General features: G+C 36.4%; 2 protein-coding genes across 12 annotated transcripts; both read right to left on the reverse strand.

Annotated features, from left to right (window-relative positions):
* Positions 1-135: 135 nt before the first annotated feature.
* Cib (thymosin beta cib) lies at positions 136-14,990 on the reverse strand. 3 transcript variants are annotated; one of them, XM_070297488.1, is made up of 7 exons: positions 14,281-14,990; positions 13,671-13,970; positions 3,524-3,676; positions 2,834-2,947; positions 1,659-1,772; positions 1,177-1,290; positions 137-1,090 (listed from the first exon to the last, which is right to left on the reverse strand). In XM_070297488.1, exons 3-7 carry the CDS (start codon positions 3,651-3,653, stop codon positions 1,062-1,064), a joined length of 501 nt encoding a protein of 166 aa, XP_070153589.1. In that variant the 5' UTR covers positions 3,654-3,676; positions 13,671-13,970; positions 14,281-14,990; the 3' UTR covers positions 137-1,061. The 3 variants fall into 3 exon arrangements, with proteins under 3 accessions (XP_070153590.1, XP_070153589.1, XP_070153591.1); XM_070297489.1 differs by lacking the exons at positions 13,671-13,970; positions 14,281-14,990 and adding an exon at positions 13,567-13,652 and having other exon boundaries at positions 136-1,090; XM_070297490.1 differs by lacking the exon at positions 2,834-2,947 and having other exon boundaries at positions 140-1,090; positions 14,281-14,949.
* Positions 14,991-15,798: 808 nt separating this feature from the next.
* Positions 15,799-26,878, reverse strand: B52 (serine and arginine rich splicing factor B52). Of its 9 annotated transcripts, none has more exons than XM_070297485.1 (12): positions 26,770-26,878; positions 25,431-25,557; positions 24,447-24,517; positions 22,330-22,425; positions 21,706-21,729; positions 21,497-21,553; positions 21,212-21,281; positions 17,587-17,660; positions 17,177-17,365; positions 16,638-16,763; positions 16,195-16,257; positions 15,799-16,068 (listed from the first exon to the last, which is right to left on the reverse strand). In XM_070297485.1, the coding sequence occupies exons 2-12, from the start codon at positions 25,554-25,556 to the stop codon at positions 15,933-15,935; spliced, it is 1,032 nt and encodes a 343-aa protein (XP_070153586.1). In that variant the 5' UTR covers position 25,557; positions 26,770-26,878; the 3' UTR covers positions 15,799-15,932. The 9 variants fall into 9 exon arrangements, with proteins under 9 accessions (XP_070153586.1, XP_070153579.1, XP_070153582.1 ...); XM_070297478.1 differs by having other exon boundaries at positions 16,195-16,317; XM_070297481.1 differs by lacking the exon at positions 22,330-22,425 and adding an exon at positions 22,455-22,535 and having other exon boundaries at positions 16,195-16,317.
* Positions 26,879-27,680: the final 802 nt, after the last annotated feature.

The following is a 27,680-nucleotide window of genomic DNA, read 5'->3' on the forward strand; positions in this document are numbered from 1 at the left end:
TCACATCTCATTTAACGCTAATGTGATCAAAAATATTGTTATACACGACAAATAAAGTTTATGTATGATTAAAGTTAAAATACATTTAAACAAATATATTTAAACAAACAGATAAAATTAACTAATAAAATTTAATATAGGGTCGAGAAAAAAGAATAGATATCGTTAGACTTTTTGTACAAATTACTTTTTTTTATTTCTCGTAATAATTTCATCGGAATGACAATGCGATGTGTAAGAAATATTAGAAAAGTACAATAGCCCGTTTGTATAAAATATGATTTTTACATAAATATATAAGATCGGTAAGACCATTGCGTATGTGTGTGCTTCGGCAATGTCTGCTGTAACGCATCATGCAACACCACCGATGCCAATCTTGCCTGTTATATCGAAAATAACGAATATGCCCGCGCGTGCAACTGTCTCTCGGTATAAAAAAACCATATCCTTCGGCGAGGAGACGACAATTCCATGCGGTCTTTTGAATTAGGCCTCCCCGTCTCGCGCAAAAATTTCTAACTCGTCATATTTACTAAAATTTTTTTTTCCTACGAGTTTCTCTCTAGCTGAGCAGCCGGATTTAGACGACGCTTTGTAGATGTAATATTCACCGTATATTTAGCAACAAGAAGAATAGATGCAATAAGGGAGAAAAGGGGCAAGTTAGAAAAAGCTTCGAGCGAGACAAGGACTTACAGTTACTTAGATCCGCTCTCTCGTCCGATTGTTATCGAATTATCTCTCGGGGCAGTTTAGTATCGAGACAGGATAGAGGCAGTAAAGCGGTATCATTATCGGCTACCCGACTCGACGTTGGACGTTTTGGATGGAGAGTTTTTTGATCTCTCGCCAGAAGGAAAATACGCCGATAACGGCGCTAGGATAAGTATAATCATAGCATTACGATACTAATACAGTGTTTCGCATTCGCGCTTTTTTTTCCTTGGCAATGTATGAATAATTGTTATAAAATGTCACGGATATAGAAAATGGAAGAAACGACGAGTAGCGCCGTCCCCGTTCTTTTCCTTCGTTCCTTTTTATAAGCGGCAGCTTCTCTAAGCGGCTATCTTTTCGGCGTCGATCGCTGAAAACATCGCGAATAATATTATCTCGATAAACAACGTACGTCTAATTACGGACGGACTTGATAATCGAGAACGAGTAACGTACCTTCTTTGGTAGGGAGGGGATTCTTCTCGAGGGTTTCCGCGTGCTTCAATTTCGCCGGATCGAAGTTTTCGATACCGGAGATCAGTTGTTGTTTCCCCTTTTCTTGCTGGATAGCTGCAACGAGTGAAATAAAATTTCTTATTAGTTTACAATAATTTTTATAGGATATCTTAAACAAAAATTTCTACATCTTTTATTTTATTATTATATAATAAATTCCAAGTTAACATTTTTAAACAAATAACATGCCAAACTTCAGCATAGTTATTCCACCAAGAAATAATAATAAAGCAAAATATATGTGTATATATATAATACATATATTGTAAAATAAACATTAAAAAAATATATTAAACAGAAAATTCTATCGAAAATTAGGGTTTCTTGATTTATTTTACCTCCTATAAATTCGTAATATCATCTGACAGAGTTCATTTATTCTGTATATAAGCTAATTTATAAAAGCCTGACTTATACTGTACCATCTTTATCGGGTAGCGAATTTTTCTCCTGGGTCTCGGTATGCTTGAGACTCGCGGTGTCGAACTTCTCGATGCCGGCGATCAGCGTTTGCTGGGTCTTTTCCGCGGCAACGTCTGGAAGTGGGACGATCGATCTCAGAAACGGTAATGGATAATTACACGTAAGTAGAATCGAGAAGCATGTCACCTTGTCTTGATATAGATTTACTATATCCAGTTAGTGGCCTAGTTTCGAATACGAGGATTAGCGAGGAATAAATTCAAAAAATTATTGTCGCGATTTATACGCCGCGCAATCGACGAGCGCAACGCGATCAATCAATGACTAGTACCGTTCGTTGTCCTTTCTTTATAAGGCGCTTGTCTATTAATGTTTCACGCAGATAAAATCTATGCACTTGCACACACATGAGACAAAATTACGTTTTATATTTGAATTCAAATTAAAATCTCCATGGAAATTAAAATTTTTTAGTAAATTTTTTAAATATATATAATTAATAAGCAAATTATCAATTTATATTTTTGAATTTATTCTCTTTAATATTGTTTAACTTATTGCTACATTGTGATATATGAAATATCTGAATATAGAACACCTGAATTTAATTTTCATTTCATTCTAATGATTAATTTGAATTTGAATTTAATTTTTTTCTTTGTATTTTTATTTTAATTTACATTAGAGATATGTAATTCGTAGAAAATCTTTCATAGAAAATTTATAGTGGCTTTATAATTCGAAATTTTGCAGTTTTGCGATATCTTAGTTGAGAAAATATTAATTTCAAATCGTATCAAGTGAAATTCGTATAAAATAAAAGAAGGAATCTATTGTGAAAGATGTATGGTACATATAGAGTTACTCTCTCTTGCACATAAGTTACTTTTTAGATATCTGTTCTCTTACAAAATTGTGTAGCAAAAAGTTAATTAAGATAAAGAAAAAAGAAACAAGCAAAATGACCCGTAAAATGCCATCACCAAAGCCATCACAGTTCCCTTTATTGCCATTGTTTTATTTTAAAGTAAAGCTTTATGCGACTAATCATGTTCCAAAAATCAAAAGCGATAGTTGTCCCTTTTCACAACGCTATCATGAAATGACTAAGGGAATAAGACTGGAAATCGAGAAGCGGAGTCCCAGAAGCTCCATCGGTATTAAGGAGCAATACCTTTGGCATTAGGCAATACCATCTTCTCTTTTGTATCGGCATGCTTCAACTGATCTGCCTTAAATGTCTCCAGGCCATGTATCAACTCAGAGTGCTGCCGCTCCTGTCGTACGTCTACGTCAGCAATTCATACATTTTTATAGCAGCTGCAGTCGTTTTTATCGAAACTCCGCTCGCGCTTCGATATTTCCTCGCGCCCTACATTTAGCGCTAAACGTACGAGTCTTGATCCGATTATGAATTTTACTTAAATAAAGAGATAAAGATTGAAAGTTTCTATTTCAATTAGAAGTCGCCGCGCGTACACATTTAGCGCTAAATGTATTTAAGAGCAGATATGGATCTAAATGAAGACTCGTGCATAGATTTTGAAAGATAATAATATGAACATAATTTCTCATGAAAAATTTTTGTTATTATAAAAATAATATAAAACATAAAGAATTTGTACGCAATATACATAGAAAAATAATTTGATGAAATATGAAAACCAAACACAAATTAACACATATTAACACATCAAGTTATATATCAATTAATCAAATATATTAATTGTGAAATTAATAGAGAGTGCAAATGCAAAAGTCAAACACAATCATCAAACTTTGTATACGAGCAAAATGTAAAAATAAGATGACACTAATGGAAATTAATTTCAAGCAGAGTTGATCGAAATGTGTTTTTACGCACCTTCAGCGGAAGGTAAAACGTTCTTCTCGGCAGTAGCGGCTTTTTTCATACAGCCGTGATTGAAACCTTCCAGCTCGCTTTTCAGGTCTAGGGCTACTTTGGGCAGGTCTTTCAACGATGGACTCGACATTTTTCAACCTTGTACTTCTTGATCTGTAAGATAGAAATATTGTAAGGTCAATCCACCTCTTCGTCGAACGGACACATTTCGAATAAATCGAACTTGTAGATCTAGGCAATGGCAGTTACTTAATATTCACGTAGATATTTTATTAATTCACATTTTGTATGTTCTATAAGCATGTAACGATCATTTTATTACTTCAAATTTCTTGACAAATTTAAAATTCAAACTGTGTTAAAAAATGTTAATGCGCAAATAATCAATCGTTATAATCCGAAGTATGTTGTCGATTAATATCGATCAGTATGCGATGCAAATACTGGATATGCGCGATCTCTCTCTCTCTCTCTCTCTCTCTCATCTTTCTTCTTAAAATATTTTCTACAACGCGTGACAAAAAAAATAATAAAGATTTAATCATCTTTCTAAAGTAACACATTTTTTTTTAATTTCTTATGCTATTATCATGATTCAAATCCGAATAAATTATAATTATCATAATAAAAAAAGCAAGTATTTAATCATCACTGATATGCAATTTTGTAATCTTAAAAAAAAATTTAGAGTATTAATGTTTGATTTATCTCACATTCTTGTCTCTATACACGATAATAATGTGAAAGAACGGTGACAGCAAGCATTAAGAATGCCTTCATTTTCGGGTCGGACATATCATGCCCAGATATTCAGGCATCATGACTGTTGATTCTGAAAGAATTGGTAACGTTATTCTCGAATAGGAGATGAAAAAAATTATGCTAATTTTATATTAAAAATCATGTTAATAGCTCGAATAGCTGTCAAACTATTCTTTTTAAAAATTTTGATTCGTCTCGGAACCGACAGTCTAGACACGATGTCCGAAAATGCCGAACCCGGAAGTGAAGGCACGCCTTCTGCACGAGCACCTGCTTGTATCAATTTAGCGTCCTGGAGAACAGTGAATAACGGAACGTGCATAATATCGCACAACTTATTAAACATACGAAAATCATTCCCACATAAGGTGAATATATAGGCAAGAGAGAATGAGACGCGCCATTTCCAATCGTCAGCGAACATGTGGCAGTTTCTTTTGTTGAACCGCACCACCCAGCAATCTGCGCTGACAACAGCGGTTGCTATTGAATACCAACGAAGGTGTTACAAATGAAGCTATCGACAGCGACGTCGGAATTGCACATCGCATTAACGCGATAGCGCAAATGCAGTGAAACTTTATTTGCAAATATTTTCTCGACTGACAATGAGATTTTGTTGATGCAAGACTTTAATTGATAAATAAAGAAAAATATAAAATATGTAGATAAATAATATACGCAAATTTTTTTATCTTAAAGATCTGTACACTTTTTAGAATTCATACTTGAGAACTTTTCAATTTTATTCCGAGTATATCAAATGAATATCGTTCTCAAGTCTCAGACACACATTTTTCTCTCTTTAATAAAATAAAAAAGATAACATTGAATTCTATGTAGATTTAAAAAATATTATATAATTACATTAAAAGTAAAATACATATAAATAAAATTAATAACGGATTCTCTCAAATATTATTAAATTATAAATTGTGTATGCGTGCGAAGAGCAGAAAGAAAAAAGGCAAGAAAGGAATGCATTGATAATGATTTAGAAAATTGTGAAGAGTCCGATTCATCTGCTAAAATTAAAAGCGTAATATTCGACCGACGACTGACGTTTGTGTCACGCAACGGAAACAGTGGCGGTTCATTGCTTCCGGTTTCCTTCTAATACATTTCGTTTCTTGTCACATTTCCGTCGCAAATACAGCAACTTCTAAGTTGCTAAAGTCGTCATCGTTAAAACAAAAGAAATACCTGTCAGATAATTTCTCAAATGTGAAAATTAAGTAATTAACTATGGTCTACTTATGATCGAGACAGTAACGCGATCATTATATGGCAACGCGTGTTTAAAGTGCAACGTTTAATTCAGTGAATAATAAAGTCTCCGATAATAATCTTTATACATTTTCGTATTTATGTCAGTAGGAGAATCGAATATCTCTAATCTTTTACTTCGTGTTACATGCGTAAGATATTACGCTACAGCTGATTTCGTTCCCGCCTATCATTCGTTATTTACGACGCATCGAGAGAGGGACTCTGATAAATATGCTCTACGACGATATCCTTGCTTCTTTTCGCCGTAAAACACGATTGATTTCACAATATTACATCGTATATTAAAATTAAATTACACCTACAGATAAGAATATATTTTGTCTAATACGTAAAAAATACATTCAATAATTTAGTAATTAAAAAAATTCTTTTTTCAAATGAAAAAAAGATAGATTTCTCAGAAATGTTATAAATAAAACAATTTTTTATACGATTCGCATATCATTTCGAATAACAAGTTTTTCTCTTTCCGCGCAAAGAGAGAATTCGATCCCCCGGCAACATCGGATCAAACATTGCTCCGATGCAAATAATTGATAGTTGCGGCACGAAATCGACGTCGCGTCGTCGCGTCTGTGGATTATGTACACTTATACATCCGCATGTACACGTCTTGTGTATCGAATCCCCAGTATTGGCGACGCGTTTATGCATTAAACTGTCAATGACTCATTCTCGTCGAGTACCCCCTTTCTCCTAACGCGCTCCTCGTCAGCGTTCGCGATCGCGCGCATTCAGGCAGATTTAAAATTTCATTTGACTCAACGTGAAAAAATGTAAAAAAAAGAAAAGAACGCAATACTAATTACACGTATGTGGGCGATCGGTATCGATCGACGTTTCACTCCCACGTGTTTTTTTTTTTTTTTTTTTTCTAATAACGACGTTTTGCGTTTTGTGATGAAATGGATCTCCATGCGTGCGCGTTGCACGCGTAGCGAATGCATTTTCCGATAATAAGACAGATTAACGTTCCATTATTCATATCCATTGCAACATCAATTACATTATTTCATGATGTTATGTTACATAAATTGTACTAATTATATAATTTAATCACGCGTAAAAAAAAAATTATTTATCCAATGTTATACAAAGTATGTTAATCCACATACAAAGTATAAAATGTTCCTCTCTTTCATGTTATATAATATATTATTCGTGGATCACAAGAAATCAGAAAGCAAATAACGATATGGCATCAAATTTGCTCATGCGCGAGCAAATTCTCAAGTAAGAATAAAAGATATGCGGAGTAAGAAAAGGTCTGCATTCCACGTGGGTGAAGTCACGTAGGAGGACTACACTCGGATATTTCTAACCGGCATTATCAGTACGCAGCATTAATTATGATACACGGTGCAAGGCCATCGTTTTTACGTGGCTGTAGTTTTTTTTGCTTTTACAAAACGATGACCATAGAAACGGGAAACAAAGATCGAAAGAATAAACGATATTTCGCAAACAGTAAATTCATCAGTTGAAATTTTTATTAACGCTTTCGAAATTTTAATTATAATAGAATATTAAAAACATACAAGGAAAATTAAAAAGATGAATAAGCGTAATTTTGAACAGACTCCGAGCTTCGAGCCCACGATATACGATCCTGGGGTATCGCGAGAGAGGTTTTCGAGAGATACGTTGAAACGGTGGGTCAGCATCGACAAGGCTGTGTGTAGGTCCTTATATGGTAGCCGGTTGTATATGTCTGTATATAGGGAGAGCAGCACGAAGGAGGCCGAATGTATACGGCGCAAGCAGCGGGAGAGTTCGTTGCGCGTCCTTTACGTATCTCCGCTTTGCTGATTTTTTTTTCTTTTCATTTCACACGCCTGTGTGTGGGTGTATTGAGCATATATGTATGTGTAAGACTCGCGTACTCGGCTGTATATAACGGTAAGGAATGATCTCTCGATCGCGATGAAACATGCCCGGATAAAAACTTGATAATTCTCGACTTTCACGGCTAGTTCCTGATAGAAAACGCTCGTGTCGCAAATCTATTGTCGAGCGATGCGCAAAACAATAAGAGAGCAACCTTGGCAGAAGACGTCAAAACAATGATTTACACCGTTAGCTGAGATGAAAAAATCGCTTTGAGAATTTTCAGGGGCATGCGACGAGGCACTTACGATTTTCATTTAAAATCAATTTAGATGTAAAGATCTATATCTTTTATTCAGTGTAATAAGTATAATTATATATTTTTGTAATCAATCATTTTGCATATCAATCAATCTGCCAAGTTTCAGATGAAATTTTTATCATGCGCTAAGACATTGTAATAAGTAATTTTCAATTAATAAAACTTATAGACTTTCGACGATATAAATTAACATCTTTTCTAACAAAACATCTCTCTGCCTCTTTCAGCATCTTTCGTTAATTAAGATAATATTCATTCGAATATTATTGCGGATGTTCGACGCGTTTTGAAATGAAGCAAGGAGAATTACGAGCGCTTTTAATCAGCAAAAAGCGCCGTAACAACGACCATTAGTTCCATTTAATTGAACATCCGTGGATCTTAGTCGTGGCCGATTGAAGGATGAGCCTCTTATTGCAAATGAACTTAATGAAGCGCGAGAGCCATACGTTGGGTGAAACTCGGATAAATCCTGCGCGATCTTCCCGAGTGGATTCGCGTCTCTCGAAGTGAAAAGCAGGGCCTACGAGAAGTTAATAGAAAAACTCGGTTGCCGAGATGCGTTGACAGAGACGAGTCATCGAGATAGATTAAGGCTGATCCCAGGATGGATTAAGGCTGATATTTCATACGAGTGTGCGTGTCTATAAGGTGCAATTTCTAATATTTTATTTAAACGAGAAAACTATGCAAGTATGGCTCTAGGTCAAACGGTAGCATCATTAACACTCGGCTCATAAATATTATCTGCGTATTAGAAATTGCGGCATCCGATAATATTATATATATATCCGATATATCTCTCTGTTTAGCTTATTTCGCGAATATCTCGAGATGTTTAATCGATACATCTTGTTAACGAATTATTGATACTCCAAGATCTTCGTTAGGAAAAATTCTATTTAAAATTATTGAGAAATTTCTTAGAGCAGAGACTTAAACTAGGATCAAATAAATTAAATACATGTGGTTGAAATTGCATCGCACCGTTTTAAAACATTTACAAAATTTATACTTTGCATTTAAATATTTTCAAATTATCATCAAAGAAGATTTATATTGCACTTATGTTAGTGTATAATACGAATTTAGAAATCAGCTGCATCATTGTCAGTAATATTTCCGCATTGATAGATGACTGTACGGGAAATGACAACAAATAGCTAAGCTGATAGACACGCTGTTGCAGCAAAAGGGCTAAGTTCATCGCTACGCGATTCAGGCCCCGTCGAGTTGATTTCAGGAGGATTTCTTCTACGAAGAGCGCATTGTTATCGTGAGTTTGGTCCGCGGAACAAAATCCTACGGTCACTGGCTAACGAGTTCGCGCGGCTGCCAATTAACTTAGGCAATCGCGTCTAATGGTGGGCCTGTTACCATCTCTCTGTCTCTTTCTTGCCACGTGTCCACACGTGCGTAAGCGTGCATAGTCTGTATCGACCGGTGGTAGGGTCCAGCAACGGTGAACACCTACGCGTATACAATGCCCACGTGAAACCGTCGACTGCATTCGTATTTGCAGCTAGAGAAATGCTTTTTGTGCCGCTGTGGTGACCGTCGCATTCGCACGCGAACAACTGCGACTTTCTCTCTCTTTTCCCCTTTTCTTTGTCAGTCTCTTTCTCTCCCTCTCTCTCTTTAGCTCTCTTCCGTGCGACCGTGACGGCTAACGAACCCTGGACGCGCACGTATCGTATCGAGCGGTGGCGTGTATAGTCAGAGACGTACGTAGGTACCGTTCGAATTGGAATCTCGATATTCGAGTGTCCGGTGTGACAAGAACGATGATCAACGGATTATGCGGACGGTTGAAAAAAATTAAAAATTTTCAAAAATCGAACTGAAACAATCGTTGAAATCAATCTTGTTACAATGAATAATTTTCATAGAGTCTATTTTAGATGCTGGAAAATTCCGATTCGACGTTTTAAGATTTTTAACGATCAAGTTAAAACTAAACGTTTCATCGATGTTAATGAGAGTACGCAATCGAGATGTTCTCGAGATATCATATCTAGATTTGAATTCTGATTTGAAGAATTATTTGCAAATCTGCGACAGTTATTAGCTATTCGTAAACATTTGACATATGTGAAATATTAAGCATAAAGTTAAAGAATAAATAATAGTTTCAATATAATGTTAGTTATCAACAAATTAAATTAATATAAATAAAAAATAAATTGATAAAAATACGAAATAAAAATTAATTAATCAATTAAAAGTATTACTTTTGTTGGACTTATCTTAATTAACGGTCATAATACTCAAAAACTTTATATATTAAGACATTCCTGGCGTCGAGTATATCAAGTGTGTGTTGCTTAGCGCTAGCTTCCGGTTAAATCAACGGATCTTCCGTCTATCTCATATGTATTAGAACTGATTCGGCAAGAGGCAATGCTGCGTTAAGCTCCTTAATCCGCACTGTAGCTTCCTCAATACGTTCATCCGGCGCAAATTCCAAGTCAATTAAAATCCTATACATAAAATAATTAGTTAATATACTTAAAAAGCTATCTTTCACAAAGATCTAAATTTCACGGAACGAAGAGTTGTGTATATATATATCATATTATATCGCAATGAACACGTTTTAGTCTACACCGGTGTTTATGCAATCGACTCCGAGACCGTCGATTAATTTGATCTCGTTCGCCGGAAGGCGAGTTCTCTTCCGCTTTCTGCTAACATAACGGCGCCCATCTAAATACCGTCCCACACGTGCGGTCTTTTATTCGCGATGCATGAATGAGTAGGGCGCGTGTAAATGCACAAATACACGCGCACGAGAATACATCGATACCGGGCAATCCCGGGGTTACGCCAAGGGAGCGAACGGCTGGTCTCGGTGGAGGCGGCGGCTGCCGCGGCAGACGGTTTCATCGATTGGCATTGCTGGCATCGCGCCCGGAGGAAAACGGGGGGGAGGGGGGAGGGTTGTGCGAAACCTCCGCGAAGGTTCTCTCTATCTGTATGCGCCGCGCATCGCGTCGAACCCGTCCTGCTTTTTCACGGTCATGGGTAAGAGGGCGGTTTCCCTGCAACGAAATATCCGTGTCCGTGCGATTCGTGATCAGATGAAAATGACATATTGCGTGATACATCGATATTATAATTTACTTGCGTTTCTCTCTGCCTAGAGCCTCTTCACTGGATGGGTTTTTGAGATTGTTTTTTTTTTTTTGCATTTATAATACTTGCAATTTTTTTCATGAAAATAGATAAAAAAATGATCAAGATATTTCTTGATCCAAATTAGCTTATCTTGGCGTATAACTTGCTTCTTATAATAATTCAATATGATTACAGGGAAAAAGAATAAGAGCCTTCAGAGGCGAATGAACAGGGTATACATTCATCAACTAACATCACTGTCGCGGGAATCAGCAATGGTCTCGAGATCTGGGAGACGCTAATCGTGAGCGAGCGAGCGAGCTGAATAAAACGCGAGTAAAACATAATTTGCGGGCATGAAAGAGCGGCGTGCTATTCGCGACGACCGAGTTGCGCTTATACAGAAGCCCCTCGTTCGCCTTGAAACGAACGCTCACGTTCGGGACATGATAAAATGCAAATGCAATCGCTAGACGGCAATTCTCCCTTGGGAAAACGCGAAAAGTCGCGCGGAAAATCACGTTATGATTAAAGCCAACATGAGAGCCGCGCAATTTCCACTCGTAATTTTTTTCCCTTGGAATTGAAGGGAATATGAGATATTAAACGTAACCATAGTTACAATAGCAGTAAATAAGATAAATGTGACATGTAAAAATATATATTGACTGCTTTTTTTTTATTTATTTATTTAAAAAAAAAATCGAGTGATGTGAAGTCTTTGCTGAAGACAAAATTTGAGTATAGGTTGCAAAGTTCTACTAGTGTTCTACTGCTAGGAGAATTTCTTCCACGATTGTTTTTGACGGCTGCTCTTTAATCATGACGGCATCCTTGCCTTTTCATGCAATTAGTATCGGCATTTTAAATGTCAGAGCGTTTAATAGCGAGTATCGATAATCTTAAGATATAAAAACCGTGATCTTCGATATTAAAACAACGATATTAAATACATCCATCATTATCAGTAAAATTGCAAGACCGAAATCAAATTGTCATAATTAATTTTTACTTCATTCTTTCGAATATGGCAATATATGAGCGATATGCGGGAAATGAGCGCTAGATCGACGACGACAAAGGGAAAGATGTTATATTGTATATGCGTGTTCCTCGCGCGCTGTATACATCTGTCAAAACCACGCCCTTCTCCCCATCATCCTGTCGTCTCGCACTGCATACGAAAGAAGAACGACGAAGAGTTCCCTGATAGCTTTTTCATGATCGAACCGTGTGAGTATCAAGTGATCGATTAGATTTAATTATTATTATCAATTTATATGACTAATCAAGCGTGCTAGAAATAAAGCTATTGTATCTTGAAAAGAATCTTTTGCAAAATGTAGGAATATGAAGCAAAAAAAAAAAAAAGTAATAAAAAAAGAAAAGAATAATGAGATGCGTTTTAATTAAGCGAATTTATACAATGTCGATGGATATTTTTTTTTTTTAAATTAAGTAAATATAAATTTATTTTACATTTGACATTTAAATAAATGTGTGTCTTATCTCGATCGATCCAAAATCGCTCCGATTGAAAATGCTACAAGTTTGCGTGAACAGAATTCGCTCATTAATTGGATCAATTCACATTTATTAATCTTTTCGAGCCTCATGCATATGCCTAAGTACAATGAGATTCGATACAACATACACAAAATATCAATAATAAACGCATACATTAAAGTCCTTATCGGTGAATGCGATAAGAATTTCAATTTGTCTGGTATGTAAGAATTCTGTTGTTCTACATTTCACTGTAATTTTGGAAGCACATAGTAACGAAAATATCATACATGATAATAAGATAACCGCATCAATAAACTGTTGAATAATTCATTCCCGTTTCGTCCGAGTCTCCGTCATATTCCGCGTAGAACATCATTAGCTCGTGACATGATCGCGCGATTATCGAGATGAGAAATCAAGTGCACGTCGTTTCCGTCCTGTGTGAGAGACGGAGAGAGAGAGAGAGAGAGAGAGAGAGAGAGAGAGAGAGAGAGAGAGAGAGAGAGAGAGACGCCTTTCGACCACACCCCTGAATTCATTTTCGATCGCGTCGAAAGACCAATCGATATCTCGGGACGCCGGCCCGGCCGTGTAATTTTTATGGAGTACGCAATTATCGGCGCGATTAAAATCCATTTGTCGCCTTTCCATTATCACCTCAAAAACAAAGATCTGTCTAACGATCGAGTACGATTTTCCCATGCCGCAAACACGCCAAAGAATGAAACTTGAGATCGCGAATAAACATATGATTCGATTCCGGTTCGGTGTTTATAATGACGAGACGCGAAATCGGCGATAATTACAACGATCTCCGGGATAACCTTCCATTATGGATATACATTACATGTAAATTACACGCGAGTGTGACGAATTCGTGATAGCTTCATTCCGATTCGCAAATTTGAAATTCCAACCATCACCGGTTCCCGGAGAAGTCATTCGCTATTCACAACCGAGGAATTTTGCGAAGGAAAGAGCCGTATATGCAACATGTCATGTCCCATCAACGCTCAACGGCAACCGATGCTGATTTTAACTTCTTTTCTTAATCTCGCGAATTAAAGGCAAAAGACAGAATGGAAGGCAAAGGAGACACTCCGTTGTATCTTTTAAGAAAGCTGAGTGACTAACGTTTGCCGAGGAACACCAGGGAATCCGGGAGATGTCTTTAAAGGACGTTTTTCTTTAAAATGTTTTACGTTTAAATATTTACGTGAATCTTTGACCGGCTCGACGTTAATCCGCCATTGGACGTATTGTTGCTGTGGGGAAACGGCGATGTAACGCGGCGATAGCCGCCGAGAGGGGTGCACTGACCTGTCAGTTGAGGCGAGCAAGTTTCTGGGGCGCAGGCAGGCAGGCAGGCGCGGAACACTATCGAGTAGCAGGCGAGGAAGTTGTTCAAGGGCAAGAACGAGACGGTATACTGACTGGTCAGTTAGTGCTTCTGTGGCACGTAACACCAGGTAACAGCGTCGAGCAGTGCCTGCCTGTCGTTCAACCCTCTCCATCCACAGCGCATCCCCTCTCAGGACGACAGGCCCTCTTCGCCAGGATCGGCGAAACGAGGGGCTTCTCGGAATGCATTTGTGTCTCGTTTTTCATGCCAGGAATACGCTGAAACAATTAGATTATTAGTAATTTAATAATGCAATTAATTGTAATAATGTAGCAATGCTATATAAGAGAAAATCTTTTTGGATTTATTCGTATATTTTTAATTTTATTATAAACATAAAAATTAAATGAGTTAAAGAAATAATATAATAAAATGAGTTAAAAAAAGAATGTAATAAAATTGATCTCTTAATCGACTATATACGATGAAAGAGCGCGATGTGCCATACTAGCAAATAGAATATTTAACTAGATATTTGACAAATTTAATATTTATCGTAATATCAATTACGCATAGCAAAACACGTACATATGACGTCTTGCAGGGTCTCGCGAGTGCGCGCGATGTTCCTGGAGGAAGCCCCCACCGCTCTCGAATGAGAACCAATCAACGTCTGGCTTCTACTTCCTCAATCTCGCCGATTAATCGCATTCCCTCTTTCTTCGCATCCGATCGTCTTTCTGACCGTCATTCGGAGGGGTGTCTGACTCACCCTTGGCGACGACTGGGAATTCACGCATAGCCGGCGTCGCGTCGGCGAATTTGATATTGAATGACGGCGTAACTTTTTCTCGGCGACGATCTTTTTGCGTCGTTCTATCGTCTCTCCCTCTCCTTCCCCAGCTGGGGACAGTCCGCCTCGCGGAGGCAATCTATTCCCAACGCGATGGCGAGAGGGGGAAGAGCGGTGTACAAAAATATCAGGGGTTGACGCATGCCGTTGAGTCATCCGGGTCCTATGCGGGTCCAGCTGCGCATCATATGTTCGTCCGGCTGCATTAAGTTCCGCAAATTCAACGAAGTCGAATTTTAACCGATAATAGAACCAGTTTCGCAGTTTTCTTCACAAATTCGATATTATTCTTCATACAGATTAGATACGATAATCTTTATATTAATTTTATAAAAAATTAATCAGAACAATTAGCAAATTTACAATTTGTTGAAATTATAATTTTTTTAATATACGCTCGCACAACGTTGACTATGTTCTTTAATTTCTCTTATTCTTTCCATTTGCATCACAGATCGGTCTGTGATGCAGAAAGAAACAAATTAAATATTGATTGCGCTCGCAGCAAATAGCGTTAATCGGAACTAAAATCTTAATTTCTTCTCTATATATGAAATACAATTATATAATATACAAAATTGCTTAATACAAGTAACCAAAAATTTCCTAATAATTATATAAAGAAATTACTCTTTGTATATAAGTCACACACAATATTAGAAATATAACTTATTTCAAAAGTTGAAAATATTTTCCAAATATCTTTTAAGATGTACAAAATAAATGAACGGGTATAGAATAAAAAAAGAGAGAGAGAGAGAATGAGAGAGTTCGAACATAAATTAATTTGCACTGACAAGAATTTTTATTGACAATCAAGATGCCTCTTACCGCTAAATTTAATACACATCACATACCTTCTTATATTGTAATGTAACTTTTGGTAATATATACAAAAAGCAGTTATTATAAGAAAACTCGTACTGATATATGGTGATATATGTAGAACATGATAAAAACATGTAGAATCAAAGGTATGAATAAAGAATCCTTATCTGTCTAAATGCATGAATTGTTCAAGTTGGATGCGTATTTTGCTAAATCTAAATTAACCACTAAAAATAATAAAAGAAAAATTATAATAATAAAGAAAAGCACAAGATACGGCTAGTATATATATATATATCATAGCTAGCTAAAAAAAACCTAAATAATAATTTACCTTGAATCAACAATAATGTGAATTGTTAAGTCGATTGTGTTTGATTTGATATCCCGAATATCAAAGTGTGATAGAGTCTTGATACAATGTGTACAAGTTTATAACGTGAAACTTTATTGTTACAATTAATAATCGAAAATTGTAAGATATAAGATATTGGCGGTTTTCAAATGTGATTCAATGTACAAAAAAAAAGAAAAAATAGTTTAATTAAAAATATATAGTTTAATCAGCTTTCTTGCTTTCCGGTGATTTGTCACCGTTCATGGGCGAGCGAGAGCGGCTACGGCTCTTACTGTGTTTGCTTCCCGATCGAGATCTGGATCTGTCGCCTCTGGAACGTTCGCGGCTTGATCTATCCCTAAAATGACAAAAGGAGAAACATGGGGATTTATTCGCGCCGTCGCTCGGGAAGGTTCGCTTTTCTTGCGCCAAGTACAATATATCGATTAAAGAAACATCGATTAAAGTCAGCGAGAGGACTCACTTTGAGGGAGACTTGGCTTTGGATTTGGACTGCGACCTGGACTTTGACCTCTCAGCCTTGGACCTAGAACGAGATCTGGATTTGGACTTTGACTTAGATTTCGACTTTGAGCGGTCTCTTGATCTGCAAAATTATAGTTCCAAATGAAAGAGGGACGAAAAAGTACAGAAAGTGACAAAATATAAACTCGTTGCTTTCTGCTGTTTCCCAGCGTACACGGTGAGTAAGTGAACGCGTATAAAGCGTGATTAAGCGTGAGAGCTCAAGGCACATAGCCAGCCCAAAAACAATGCCAATAAGAGATGGGAATGAGAATGTGTACATCGATTATATTAACTGCGCAAGAAAATAAATAAAACAAGTAAAATAAATATAATAGTTTTGAGTATACAGAGGAGCAAACGGCTGAATGGATTTTTTTTTCCCCAAGACGAAATACTCACTTGGACTTTGAGCGTGAGCGACTGCGCTCGGGGGATTTGGATTTAGACTTGGATTTGGATTTCGAATGTGCTCTAGATTTGGAACGGCTGCTACGGCGACTGTGACTGCGAGAGCTGCGACGACTCCTGCGTTAGTAGAAAAAATAGTGATGAGAAATATTAAGTGTTTTAAACAATTTTCTGATATTGTCGCGCGCAAAATTATCTCATTATGCGAGAACAATAACATAAAACAAAATATATTTTGTTGTATAATCAAATAAAGCAATTAAAAATATAAATTTATAATTTAAGAAAAGTTAAATTGTGCAATATTAATTATTTTTTAACACGAAAACTAAAAGTGGTTACAATCATCGTAATTCGAAACAAAAAATTAAAAAATAATACATTAATTGTTTTATATATAAATTATAAGAAATTACAAGCTTAAAATTAAAATATCTACAAAAAGATAAAAATCATATTAGGAGAAAATAATTGGTGACGTAGCGTCGCCCCGACAGTACCTTGATCGGGATCGAGAACGACGATTTTACCTTGAGCGGGAGCGCGATCGACGACGGGATCGTGAACGAGATCGCGAGCGTGATCTTGAACTAGATGATCTTGAACGACGGCCGCGTCTCTTATCTTCGATGAGCCTAATTCTGCGACCATTTAATTCTGTATCATCCAGTTTATCGATAGCATTTTTCAAGTCGGAATACGTCGCGAATTCTACAACTCTGCAAAACATTAAAAATTTCATTTGTTAAATCAACACATTTGTTAAATGAACAAGACAGATACTTTACAGATATATTATAATACATGATTATAATGTATCTATCTTGCATTATAAATAATTTTGCAATACTTTTATTAGCAATTCTTCTTGTTATTTCATTTTTGTTTTATATAGAAAATTAATTTTATTAATTACGATTATAATCAATAATTCACTCACCCCTCATTTCTACGTTGCTTATGAGCATCAGCATATGTCACTTCTCCAGCTTGTCTCATGTAATCCTTCAAATCCTGAACATCACACAAGAACCGGAATTAATATTTGAATGGAAATTTACAGATATGCGGATAGATTTAAAATTAGTAGTTGCGTATGGAGTTTACTATACTGTGTTCCTAGTCTGATGTATCACGCAGGCAGGTAAAAATATATCCTGTGCACTCATATGTTATATTCTATTTTGATAATTTTCCTGTGGCAGAGATAACCTGGATCTGCTCGATTAAAGAAGAGAGACAAGCATAGTATAATGTTCTACATCTGCTCGCGTCTTTAATGTTGAAAGTAAAGTTATATATTGTGCTCGAATTTAGTATCTGCTATCGATGCAACCTTTCTTTTTGCAATTCAATCCTTGAAATAAATATGATTATAATATTTCATTTTCATATACACAGCTCCATTCTGCGGAATGACATACTTTTGATGAAATCAATTAAAAATATATAAAATATAAAAATCAATCAATATTTTTAAATTAATATATTCTTATTTCTTTCTCGTTCCGCAAAATGGCTCACAATATATAATTACAAAAGTAATAAATGTGATATTTTTTCAGTATATCTCTGATAAAAAAAATAGTGATATATATGCAATTAATATCCAAATATTCAATATATTATTTTGATGAATGATTTCTTAGGAAAATAGATTTCTATGCACAATTGCAAAAAAATCATTATCAAGCAGATGCAAAAAATTCAGATATACTATAATTGTTTAACAGAATTTTCTAAATTCCTAAGGCTATCAGAATACATTTTATATCGCAATAAAATAGGAAAACCAAGCTTTCGAAAACATAAAAATAGAACTAATGCAACAAGATGAAAGTTCTGTAAATATTTTGCTAGAAATTAAATCCTGAAGAGAATCCATCAATAATCCTTGTCTCGTTTCTCTCACGAATCTTCTTTCTTCATGTTCCAAAATGGTTTCTTCCATATTAACTGTTCTCTTTCTATTCCATTATCGTTGTCTCTTTTGCATGCTAGAATCTAATACTTTACAGTCATTCCTTTGTAAGTCAACGAATAAAAGTGGATATTGTCTAGGGTCCATTTGACTTCATACATTGTTGGGAGATGTGCTTATATAATATTTCTTTCTCTCTCTTTTTCTGTGGGAACCAGGTACGGCTTTAGTGTTGTGAAGGTACGCGATAGGTAGGTGATGCGCCAGTTGTTTTACAGTACAAATGCAGACATCTCCATATTTATGGAATACCATCATCTACGGTTTTTCTGAGGTTCATGCCGGTATCTTTCAAGGTCCGAGCGCGAGTTTTTCCGTGAAAAGGGGGAAAATAGAGCGTATGAACGAACATCCTCTGAAATATTGTTTCTCGTTTGCTATATTCAAAAGACATTGTAATGATACAATTGCCTTGCATAAAGAAAAGTCTCTCAAACGGAAAATTTTGATAAAAATATATAACACGATAAAAAGCTAGAATTAAAGAAAGAGAGGAAACCGATGTAAAAAGTACGCGAAAATACGAAATCTATATCAGATAACAAGCGGATGCCTAATTTCGAGCACAGAAATATATTGCTACAGTTTCCCTATCTTCGATACTGGATTAAGTGCACAGCTCCGAGCTTCATGAAATGTCTCAATGTTGGATGCACGCAATGTCTGAGCTATGGTGCACAGTATCAAATGAGATATATATATATATATATATATATAGGTATAGATATTATATATAATAATATATGATATACATATGTGGAACAAGACACGTTTAAGTGTATATAAGATATAATAGATATATATGTGTATATCTAAGAGAGTACACTCGGTTAAGGTGACGCATTTACCTTGGGCCCAGGCACCACCTTGCTTACGGACAGAGAGAATGGCCAGACACACGGCGCTCGGTCGGGTCGAACGGATCTGTGTGGCGCAGTCGCGGATGGTTCGGGTTTCGACCCGCATTCGCCCTCATGGCTGTGGCCGCTGCCTGACTTACTAGACGGCTAGGTTGCGTGGCGTACACCAGTGGCAGTGACAGTCACGGTGGAATGGTAGATGTGATGGTTGGTGGATGTAATGGTGATGTCGATGGTGAAGGTACTGAATTATACGACCGTGTATCGCGGTCTAGTAAGAGGAAGAGTGGTGATGTATATATTTGGTGGAGTTTTTTTACGTAAATAAATGTTTGTATCTCCCAGACAGAGTAAGGTAGATCGCAGCGGTTGGGTCTCTCTCTCCCTTCTTTCCCCCAGTGATCACGATGGAGGATCGGAGTACGCACAATAACCCTATCGTCACTGGGATTTCACCGGGATTCACCACGTATCACGGCGCGCAAGTAGTAGAGCATGATGGTAGATAGGTGGTAGATATAGGTGTACACCCCCATGCCACGCGGCTCTCTCTGTCACCCGGGACACCTCAGAAACCAACCACAGGTGCCACTTGACCTTAAGGCGAGCCCATCGTGTGCATCGTCATCTTTATCATCATCGTACATCATCAGTCTATTGGCCCTACCGGTCGCCCGTCCTCGGCGAAGAGGATATGGCTCTTCGGAAAGAACATCAATTTTATTTTGTTTTTCCTCAAAAACTGCTGGCCATAACGTAAATGAAATAATAAATTGAAAAAGTAACGTCGAACAATCAAGACTCGACTGAGTGAGAGAATATCTTTGCATCAAATATAACAACCAATCATCAGAAAAGTGCAACGAGATAAATATATTATAGATCGTATATTATAATATATATACGTATATACAAATGTACGCAATGTAAATTGATCAAGTAAGACTTGGGTCCATGTGTATATAAAAAGTAATGTCTATCATCGATTCATCAATATGACTCTTTTCGAGGCATCTATTTGCGTCCTGGTATTTCCCACATATCGTTTGCATTTACTTGTCCTGCGTCTCCATCTATATGCTCCGTACATTCATCGCTTTTATTTCTTTCGCTTTACAACTCTTCATCCATGGCGTTCGCTGAACATCCAAGACTGTCCGGTTGCAATGGTTTCATCATCACGGACTGTTGCTACTCTCCGAGTTCCTCCACGGATGCCTGTGTCCTTTGTATCGGGTATGGTAATGTTCCATGCATTTCTCGCATCTCATACGCATATGAATATCTTTATTATTTTTATAGCGAATGTTTATTCTCTTTTTTTCTTCTCTTATGTTTCATTTTTATCTTTTCGCTCTCGTAAATCGCGATCTTTGCACATGTATTTCATGGAAATTTCGACTTTTGCCAGACTTACTTGATCAAAATCTTACATCTTTCGATTCCAAAATAGGGCTCTCTTTTTCAAATGAGTAAATGAACGTAAAATATGAGACGAAAGAGAATTGAATAAAGAAATGCTGTAAATATACGCGTAGAATTTGGCACAACCGGCAGAAAAACTCGGTAAAACTTAAGAGATTCTCAGCAATATATAGATACGAAAAACGCATATAAAGCGGTGCAACGTCTTCATTAGAATCGCGAGTAGTAAAGTAACGAACATATAAATGAGGTTAAAAAAAATGCACCAGAAAAAAGCGAGATACGTGTATGCCGCTTACCTGCCAACTGACACGACTTGATAAATTCTCTACGGTGAGGCGGTACTCGGTGCGTGTGGGTGGTCCATATCTACAATAGGAAAAAGATCGGTTATTATCTACATGTATATCTCGAGAGCAAGCAGGTTTGTCTTGGACCTGACTTTACGTTAATGCATTAGCGAATGAAAGTATGGTATATAAAACGCAAAAAAAGAAATTATATACTTTACAAGACATTTGCAATAGTTAAAGTTTGTATAAGTTAAATTGTAATCGTTAGAGCGTAACATTGGATGTATGTACCTGGGCAATGATTGCTTGTAGCTAGATGCAGTCCTCGTGTTTCTGTTCACACTATCTCTGCAAAAAGGGATGTCATGTGAACAGAAATAACGGATCGTCGGTTAAACCTTCAGCAAATAACTACAGATCTGCACTCATTGCTCAGGCACACAATCAATCACCTGTTCCAATCGAATCAAATCTATTCAAAATGCAGCAATAGATCGTACCTGTCGTGCCGCATATCGTCTCGGCTGTAACAAACACAATACCACACATCTATTAGTCATCAATTTTCAGTCGATCCATCTCGTTCAACTACCAGCAATAACATAATGTTTCTGGGAGGGTTAATCGCTAGGCGTTTTTTTTTTTTTTTTTTTTGGCTATCGTTTTTATCTTTATCGCGACGAAACTTTCGACAATTCGACGTACTCGGGAGAGCAGTCAAATCCAAGACAACCAATTCAGAAGAAAAGATTTCTAATTTCGATTTCTAATCGGACTTTTATACTTTCCGTAATGCGCAAATGCAAGAGAAGCTTGCAAACGCGATTATTTATCACTCGTTTCAATGCTCTTTCTACGCTAGAGCTTATCAATATCCAAGGTAATGTTCTTCCCTGTGCGGACGATGTGCGAAATCAATCACGCAGGAAAAAAAAAAGCTTACCGATGGACACAGCAATATATAAGAAAAAAAAGGAAAAAAAATCAATATAAAAGAAAATCATTGAAATGGAATCGGTAAATCGATCAATCGTTTAGATTTCGCACATCTTGAACCGACTTGCCTGCAGGGGAGGGGATAATGATCGCTCTGATAAAATAAAAAAAAGGATAGCGTGTCTTACGCAGATCGCCTCGAGTCCCCATAACCACCACGGGAGTCACCATAGCGCCACTGGTCACTACCCCTAGGTGTCCCCCGAGCCCTCTCTACAGTAATTCTGTAACAAGACACATTGGATATGCTTACTTGTCTCTCCAGGAGCGTGAGCGTCCGTAGCCACGGTCGCCTCGCCTCCCTGAAACACCCCGTGCTATCTCCACCGCCACTCTGAAACACACCCAACAAAACCCCGCCTAAGTCCACGACTAATTCTTACTCTCTAAAGCTGCTTTCTTCCTTCCTTCCTTTTCCTTCCATTCCTCAGCCTCCTTTCTCCCGAAATCCGTTCAAATATCATCCGTCTCTCAGTATTTCTATATCGTCCAGTTTCGTTTGAAGCGCTATCCCTCTCCCTTTTTTCCCCCTATCTCTCTTTTTCTCTCTCTCTCTCTTTCACGACTCGTCCTCGTCCCTAATCTAAACTGCTTTCCTTACAACAATACTACTTATCACCGAGTTAATTCTCTTTCACCACATCCATCAGCTTTTTCGTAATCAAATCCGTGATCCGTATAATTTTGGAATTCCTTCTTCTTTTTCTCTCTAGCTAGAGCACGAAGCACTGCATTTTATACAGGATCACGTGACAAAATTATGAAAAAGCACATGTGCCGAATGCCCTTTCGTAAAAAAAGAAGCAATATAACATTTCTCCAGACGTAGATGCATTATTATAATTACTTTGATAATCATTTGCTACTCGGGGAATTGATGGAAGTAGTTCAAAATGGCGGTAAGTCACAACGGTCTTTTAAGACGCACTTTTTCTTTATCTCGGTAAAGATCCAATCATTAATTTGGAGGACAGACGCCGCTTTTACTAAAGACGCAAAATCAAAAGGCATTAATGAAATACCCGTTTAATGCGAACAGATAATTGTGCATTGTACATTTGTCTTTAATCAAATAAAAGCAACAGCGAATAATATTACTGGTACAGGTTGAAACATAATGCGATTAGTGTTAAGAATACTCCCGCACTTTGTCAGATTTTCAATATTATATGTTAAAAAAAGCTACTATTATTTATTTTTATATAGAGAAGCCACTAACATTACTGACACACTTACATAAATTCCCAATAGGAAAAGATAGAAAGAGATAAGCATACACCATGAAAAAATGGAAATTTTTATAATTTTCTAAATAAAAATTAGTTTTAGAAATTTATATATAAAGATTTAATTTTGTTGTTAATCGAATGCTATTGCTTCTCACGTACCAATCTAATCTCCAATAACCCAGCAAGAACGTATGATAGAGTATATGATAGCAAACTTTACTTAAGATAACAAGACATCATGTATATATAGAATACTTATTTAATTTAATATTTTAAATGACTCAGTTTCACTAAGTACTTCTTAAAAAACGCAAATCCCTAATTTTAAAAAAATTAATCGTTAACGGGAATGAGTCGTTTAGAATATTTTATAAAAAATATTTTTGTTGTTCAAAAATGTTAGTTATTCACAACTCAACTTTACAAATCGTATCAAAACGCACTGAAAATAAACTATGACAAATTAATGAAATATTAAGATATTATATACTAGAAGAAGATTATTATTCTTCAATAATTTTCATTAATTAATACATAGTAAATGATTGTGCATATAACCTAAATTAATTTTTTTTTTAATTTATCCCTAAAAATAGAAATGGCAAAATATAAGATTGGAATAATTAATAGAGTTACAGTTAATGTATCTAAATGATATATCACAAAGATCGACAGGAAGGAGTTGTATTTATAATTATTATACATGTGATATTAGTCAATTCGAAATGAGCGCCAAATTTCTCAATTCATCCTCAGTGTTAACATAATGAATTAAATGCTATCTATAAAACTTGCATAGATTATAAACAGAGAGCCCCCAGTACCAATAATATTATGATTATGATAAAATATCAAACATTAACGTAATCAAAGTAACAATCCACATATTAAATGGATTGCAATAGAAAAATAAAACTAGTCAATCATGCAAACATGCTACCTATACCATTCCGCCTAATATAATCGCCTAGTGTACATATATGTTTCATACACTGAATAAAACGGATTTGCATTACCTTTCTCCTAAAAGTTCCTTTCCGTTTAGTTCGTAGACGGCGTCATCGGCATCTCTATAGTCATCGAATTCCTGAGAAAAGAGAATTTTTTCTGTTATTATCTAGAAAAATAAGATGTAACTTTGCTATAATTTTTTATATTTTTTTACATGCACATAAAAATCTTGCTCTCAAAATATATATGTAATTGATACATTTTCATATTAAAAAAAATGTACAAAATTTGTTAATTAAAAAAGTTTTGAGTGTCGAATTAAAAATATCACTGCATTATTTCACAAAGTGTAAATATATACATGATATCAATATGGTAATAATAGAAGCTTTAACATATCTATATTTTAAAATTGTTTAATACAAGTGCTGATATAAAATTTTAAATTGTTGATGTGGATAATTATTTATGTAATACATATTGCCCATTGTAAATGGTTCCGTCTTTCTTTTCCGAATTGTATATAACTTACAAAATATCGCAGAATAATCGATGATAAGCAGCACACAGCTCTTCTAAGCAGTCACCAATGTGCTCAGGGCTCAGGTCAGGTCAACTCAGGTTATCGAGTTTATGTTTGTAATTTAACAAATTGCAGCTTACCCATTTTGGTCCGAATCATGATAGCAAAGAGTAAACTATCTTTCAAGAACAATATTTTTTAACTTTGCACAATTGTGCATAGCCATCTCGATGCAAAAAAGATTGGAATATCAAATGTAAATAGTTCTCATCGTAAATGTAAAAAAAGAAATATTTCTCGAAAGATTTATAACATTTAAAATTATATATGAGCACAAGACCACAAAAACGAAAAGTATTATAACTTGTTTCAGCTGAACTAGAGACACAACAGTCATAAAAATGTATTGCGGAATCTGAAGTTGCAAACAGTGTTAAATGAGAAATTGAATGAACATTATCATGGGACCAAATTGAGTAATGCAAAGTGTTATTCTTGGTATTTACAGCTGTATACAAGTACTTACAACAAAGCCATAACCATTCTTGATGAGAACATCACGGAATCGACCGTAGCCTCTGAAAAATCTCTCAAGGTCTCTTTCCCTGGTGCCGTATGGAAGCCCACCGACATAGACCCTTGTCCCTACCATACTGTAAAAAAAACAATTAAACCACATTAGACTTACCACAAAGGCAAATCCGTTCTTCATAGCGACCTCCTTGATTCTACCATATTTCCGGAAGAACTTCTCAAGGTCGCGCTCTCTCACCCGGTACGTTAATCCGCCAACGAATACTCGAGTGCTCATTCTTAAAGGAAAATATAAAAACACCTTACATAACAGGTTACTTGGAGAACCTGCTGTTTAATCAACATAAAAGAATCGTTATTTTTTTTCTTTTTGTCTTGAAACTTTAATCAAATAATTAAAATAAACTTGGATCGTTTGCAACAATGTAACGTAATATAACGGCGTTTATATACTTGACCTTTTATTGAGTACATAATATACATAAAAAAATAAAAAATAAAAAAAAAAATAAAAACTGAGTATACTGAATACATTACTTCAATAAAAATATCGTATCCTCTTATCCACGCGTAAAAAATATATAGAAAGCATCGTTAAATTTTTTTTCGAGTACTTCGCGATTAAGAGCTTACAAGTTTCACGAAATCAAGGGGTTTAGAGGTTTCACCGTTGAGAAATACGCGTCGCACACGTGGCGCACCTGTTTTGAAACGAGCGATATCAAATCGAGTGGTCTTTCCTCGTCGTTCCATGCCGCCCTCGAAACGATCGACGAGATGCACGAAATTTCCTCCCCAGACGCGCGACGATTTAACAAAGGAGAGAAAAAAAAAAGGAAGAATTTTTTTCATCGCGCAATATGCTATGACGAGATCGCTCCGAAATTTCTAGAATTCTTCAGCCGATTTCACGCTGCTATGGACGCCGGATCGGCGATCGATACGAGGGACGTCGATTAATTGCGTCGCGAACAAATCCCGAATAATGGCCGCGGAGAATGATTTGCGTTTTCGACGCGTCGCCCGATAAGCGTAAACAAACTTGTAGAATACGCGTTCGCGCGCGTTCCTCATTTCATTGAAATCGCCTCTTTCCTCTTTTTCTAATCTAATAATAATAATAATAATAATAATAAAAAAACTATTGTATCAAGCTACTAACATGAGAGTCCGCGCCTCGTGTTCTTGCCAAATGGAAACGAAACCTAGTAGGGAACGTGACTACGCGATCGGCCCGTTATATCAGTAACGACCATTTTCACATTAAATCTCGCAATATTATCGATACGACAATTAAATGTAGGACGAAGGAGGCTTTTAGCCGTGCTCACCTGAACGTTTAGCTTGCAATAACCTCGAGAGCGTTTATTGACGTGCGACTTCTCCGCACGAAACGAAACCAGTGAAATTGGAGGAAGTACTGAGCGGGAAGGGACGCTCGACGTAGCGATGACGAAACAAAACGGGGTCTACACGATGGCGCGCAGGAATGTCTCGACGCCAGACGCCTCCCCATCTCTTCTCTTCTCTCCCTACCACTCGACGAGATGGCGCGCAAGAGGAACGATGAGGAAAGCGCGGAAGAGGAAGGAGGAAGGAAAAAGAGATTTATCTCTTACGTATAAGTACTTTGGATATACGGAAAAATACTTTTTTATGAAATTGAGAAAATGCGATATATAATGAGAAAGAGAAAAATATATAAATCTTATATAAAATAATATCGATGCGACTCCTCCTCTCTCGATCGAGTAGCGCGTCGAACGATATCCTTTCCCCTTGCCTCTCTCCCTTATCCTACTCCTCAGAGAACTCGTAGGTAACGCGTGATTAAATTATTTTGCGATAATTCGGTTCAATAAAATTAACGAGTTTTGAAGAATATTTTTCGTAATATCAATGGAACGATTTAATTGAGTTTATTAATAAAATAGATTGCGTCGGTGGGTTAACGCTGATATTTCCGGTGCTGATTTCAGGCTAGACGCGCGCAATGCGCACGCGCGGAAGTGTGATCCCGTAGTAGTACCATTTGAATTTTGGACTCGTCCGGAATCGTAGCGACTTGATCGAAGTGAAAAAATCAATTCCGTAAAAATTGATATTTTAATTAAATTATTTCGTATCCTGGGGAGAATTATGAATCTTCACCAAGAGTGAGTGTTATAAATCATTATATGTTTAATATTCTTTATTATTAATATTAATATGTGAGCTAAATGTCTTTTGTTGTCAATCGAAT

The sequence above is a fragment of the Polyergus mexicanus genome, unplaced genomic scaffold (assembly GCF_030449975.1).
Source record: "Polyergus mexicanus isolate NDT 795.1 unplaced genomic scaffold, iyPolMexi1.0 SCAF_6, whole genome shotgun sequence".
Classification (NCBI taxonomy): Eukaryota; Metazoa; Arthropoda; class Insecta; order Hymenoptera; family Formicidae; genus Polyergus; species Polyergus mexicanus.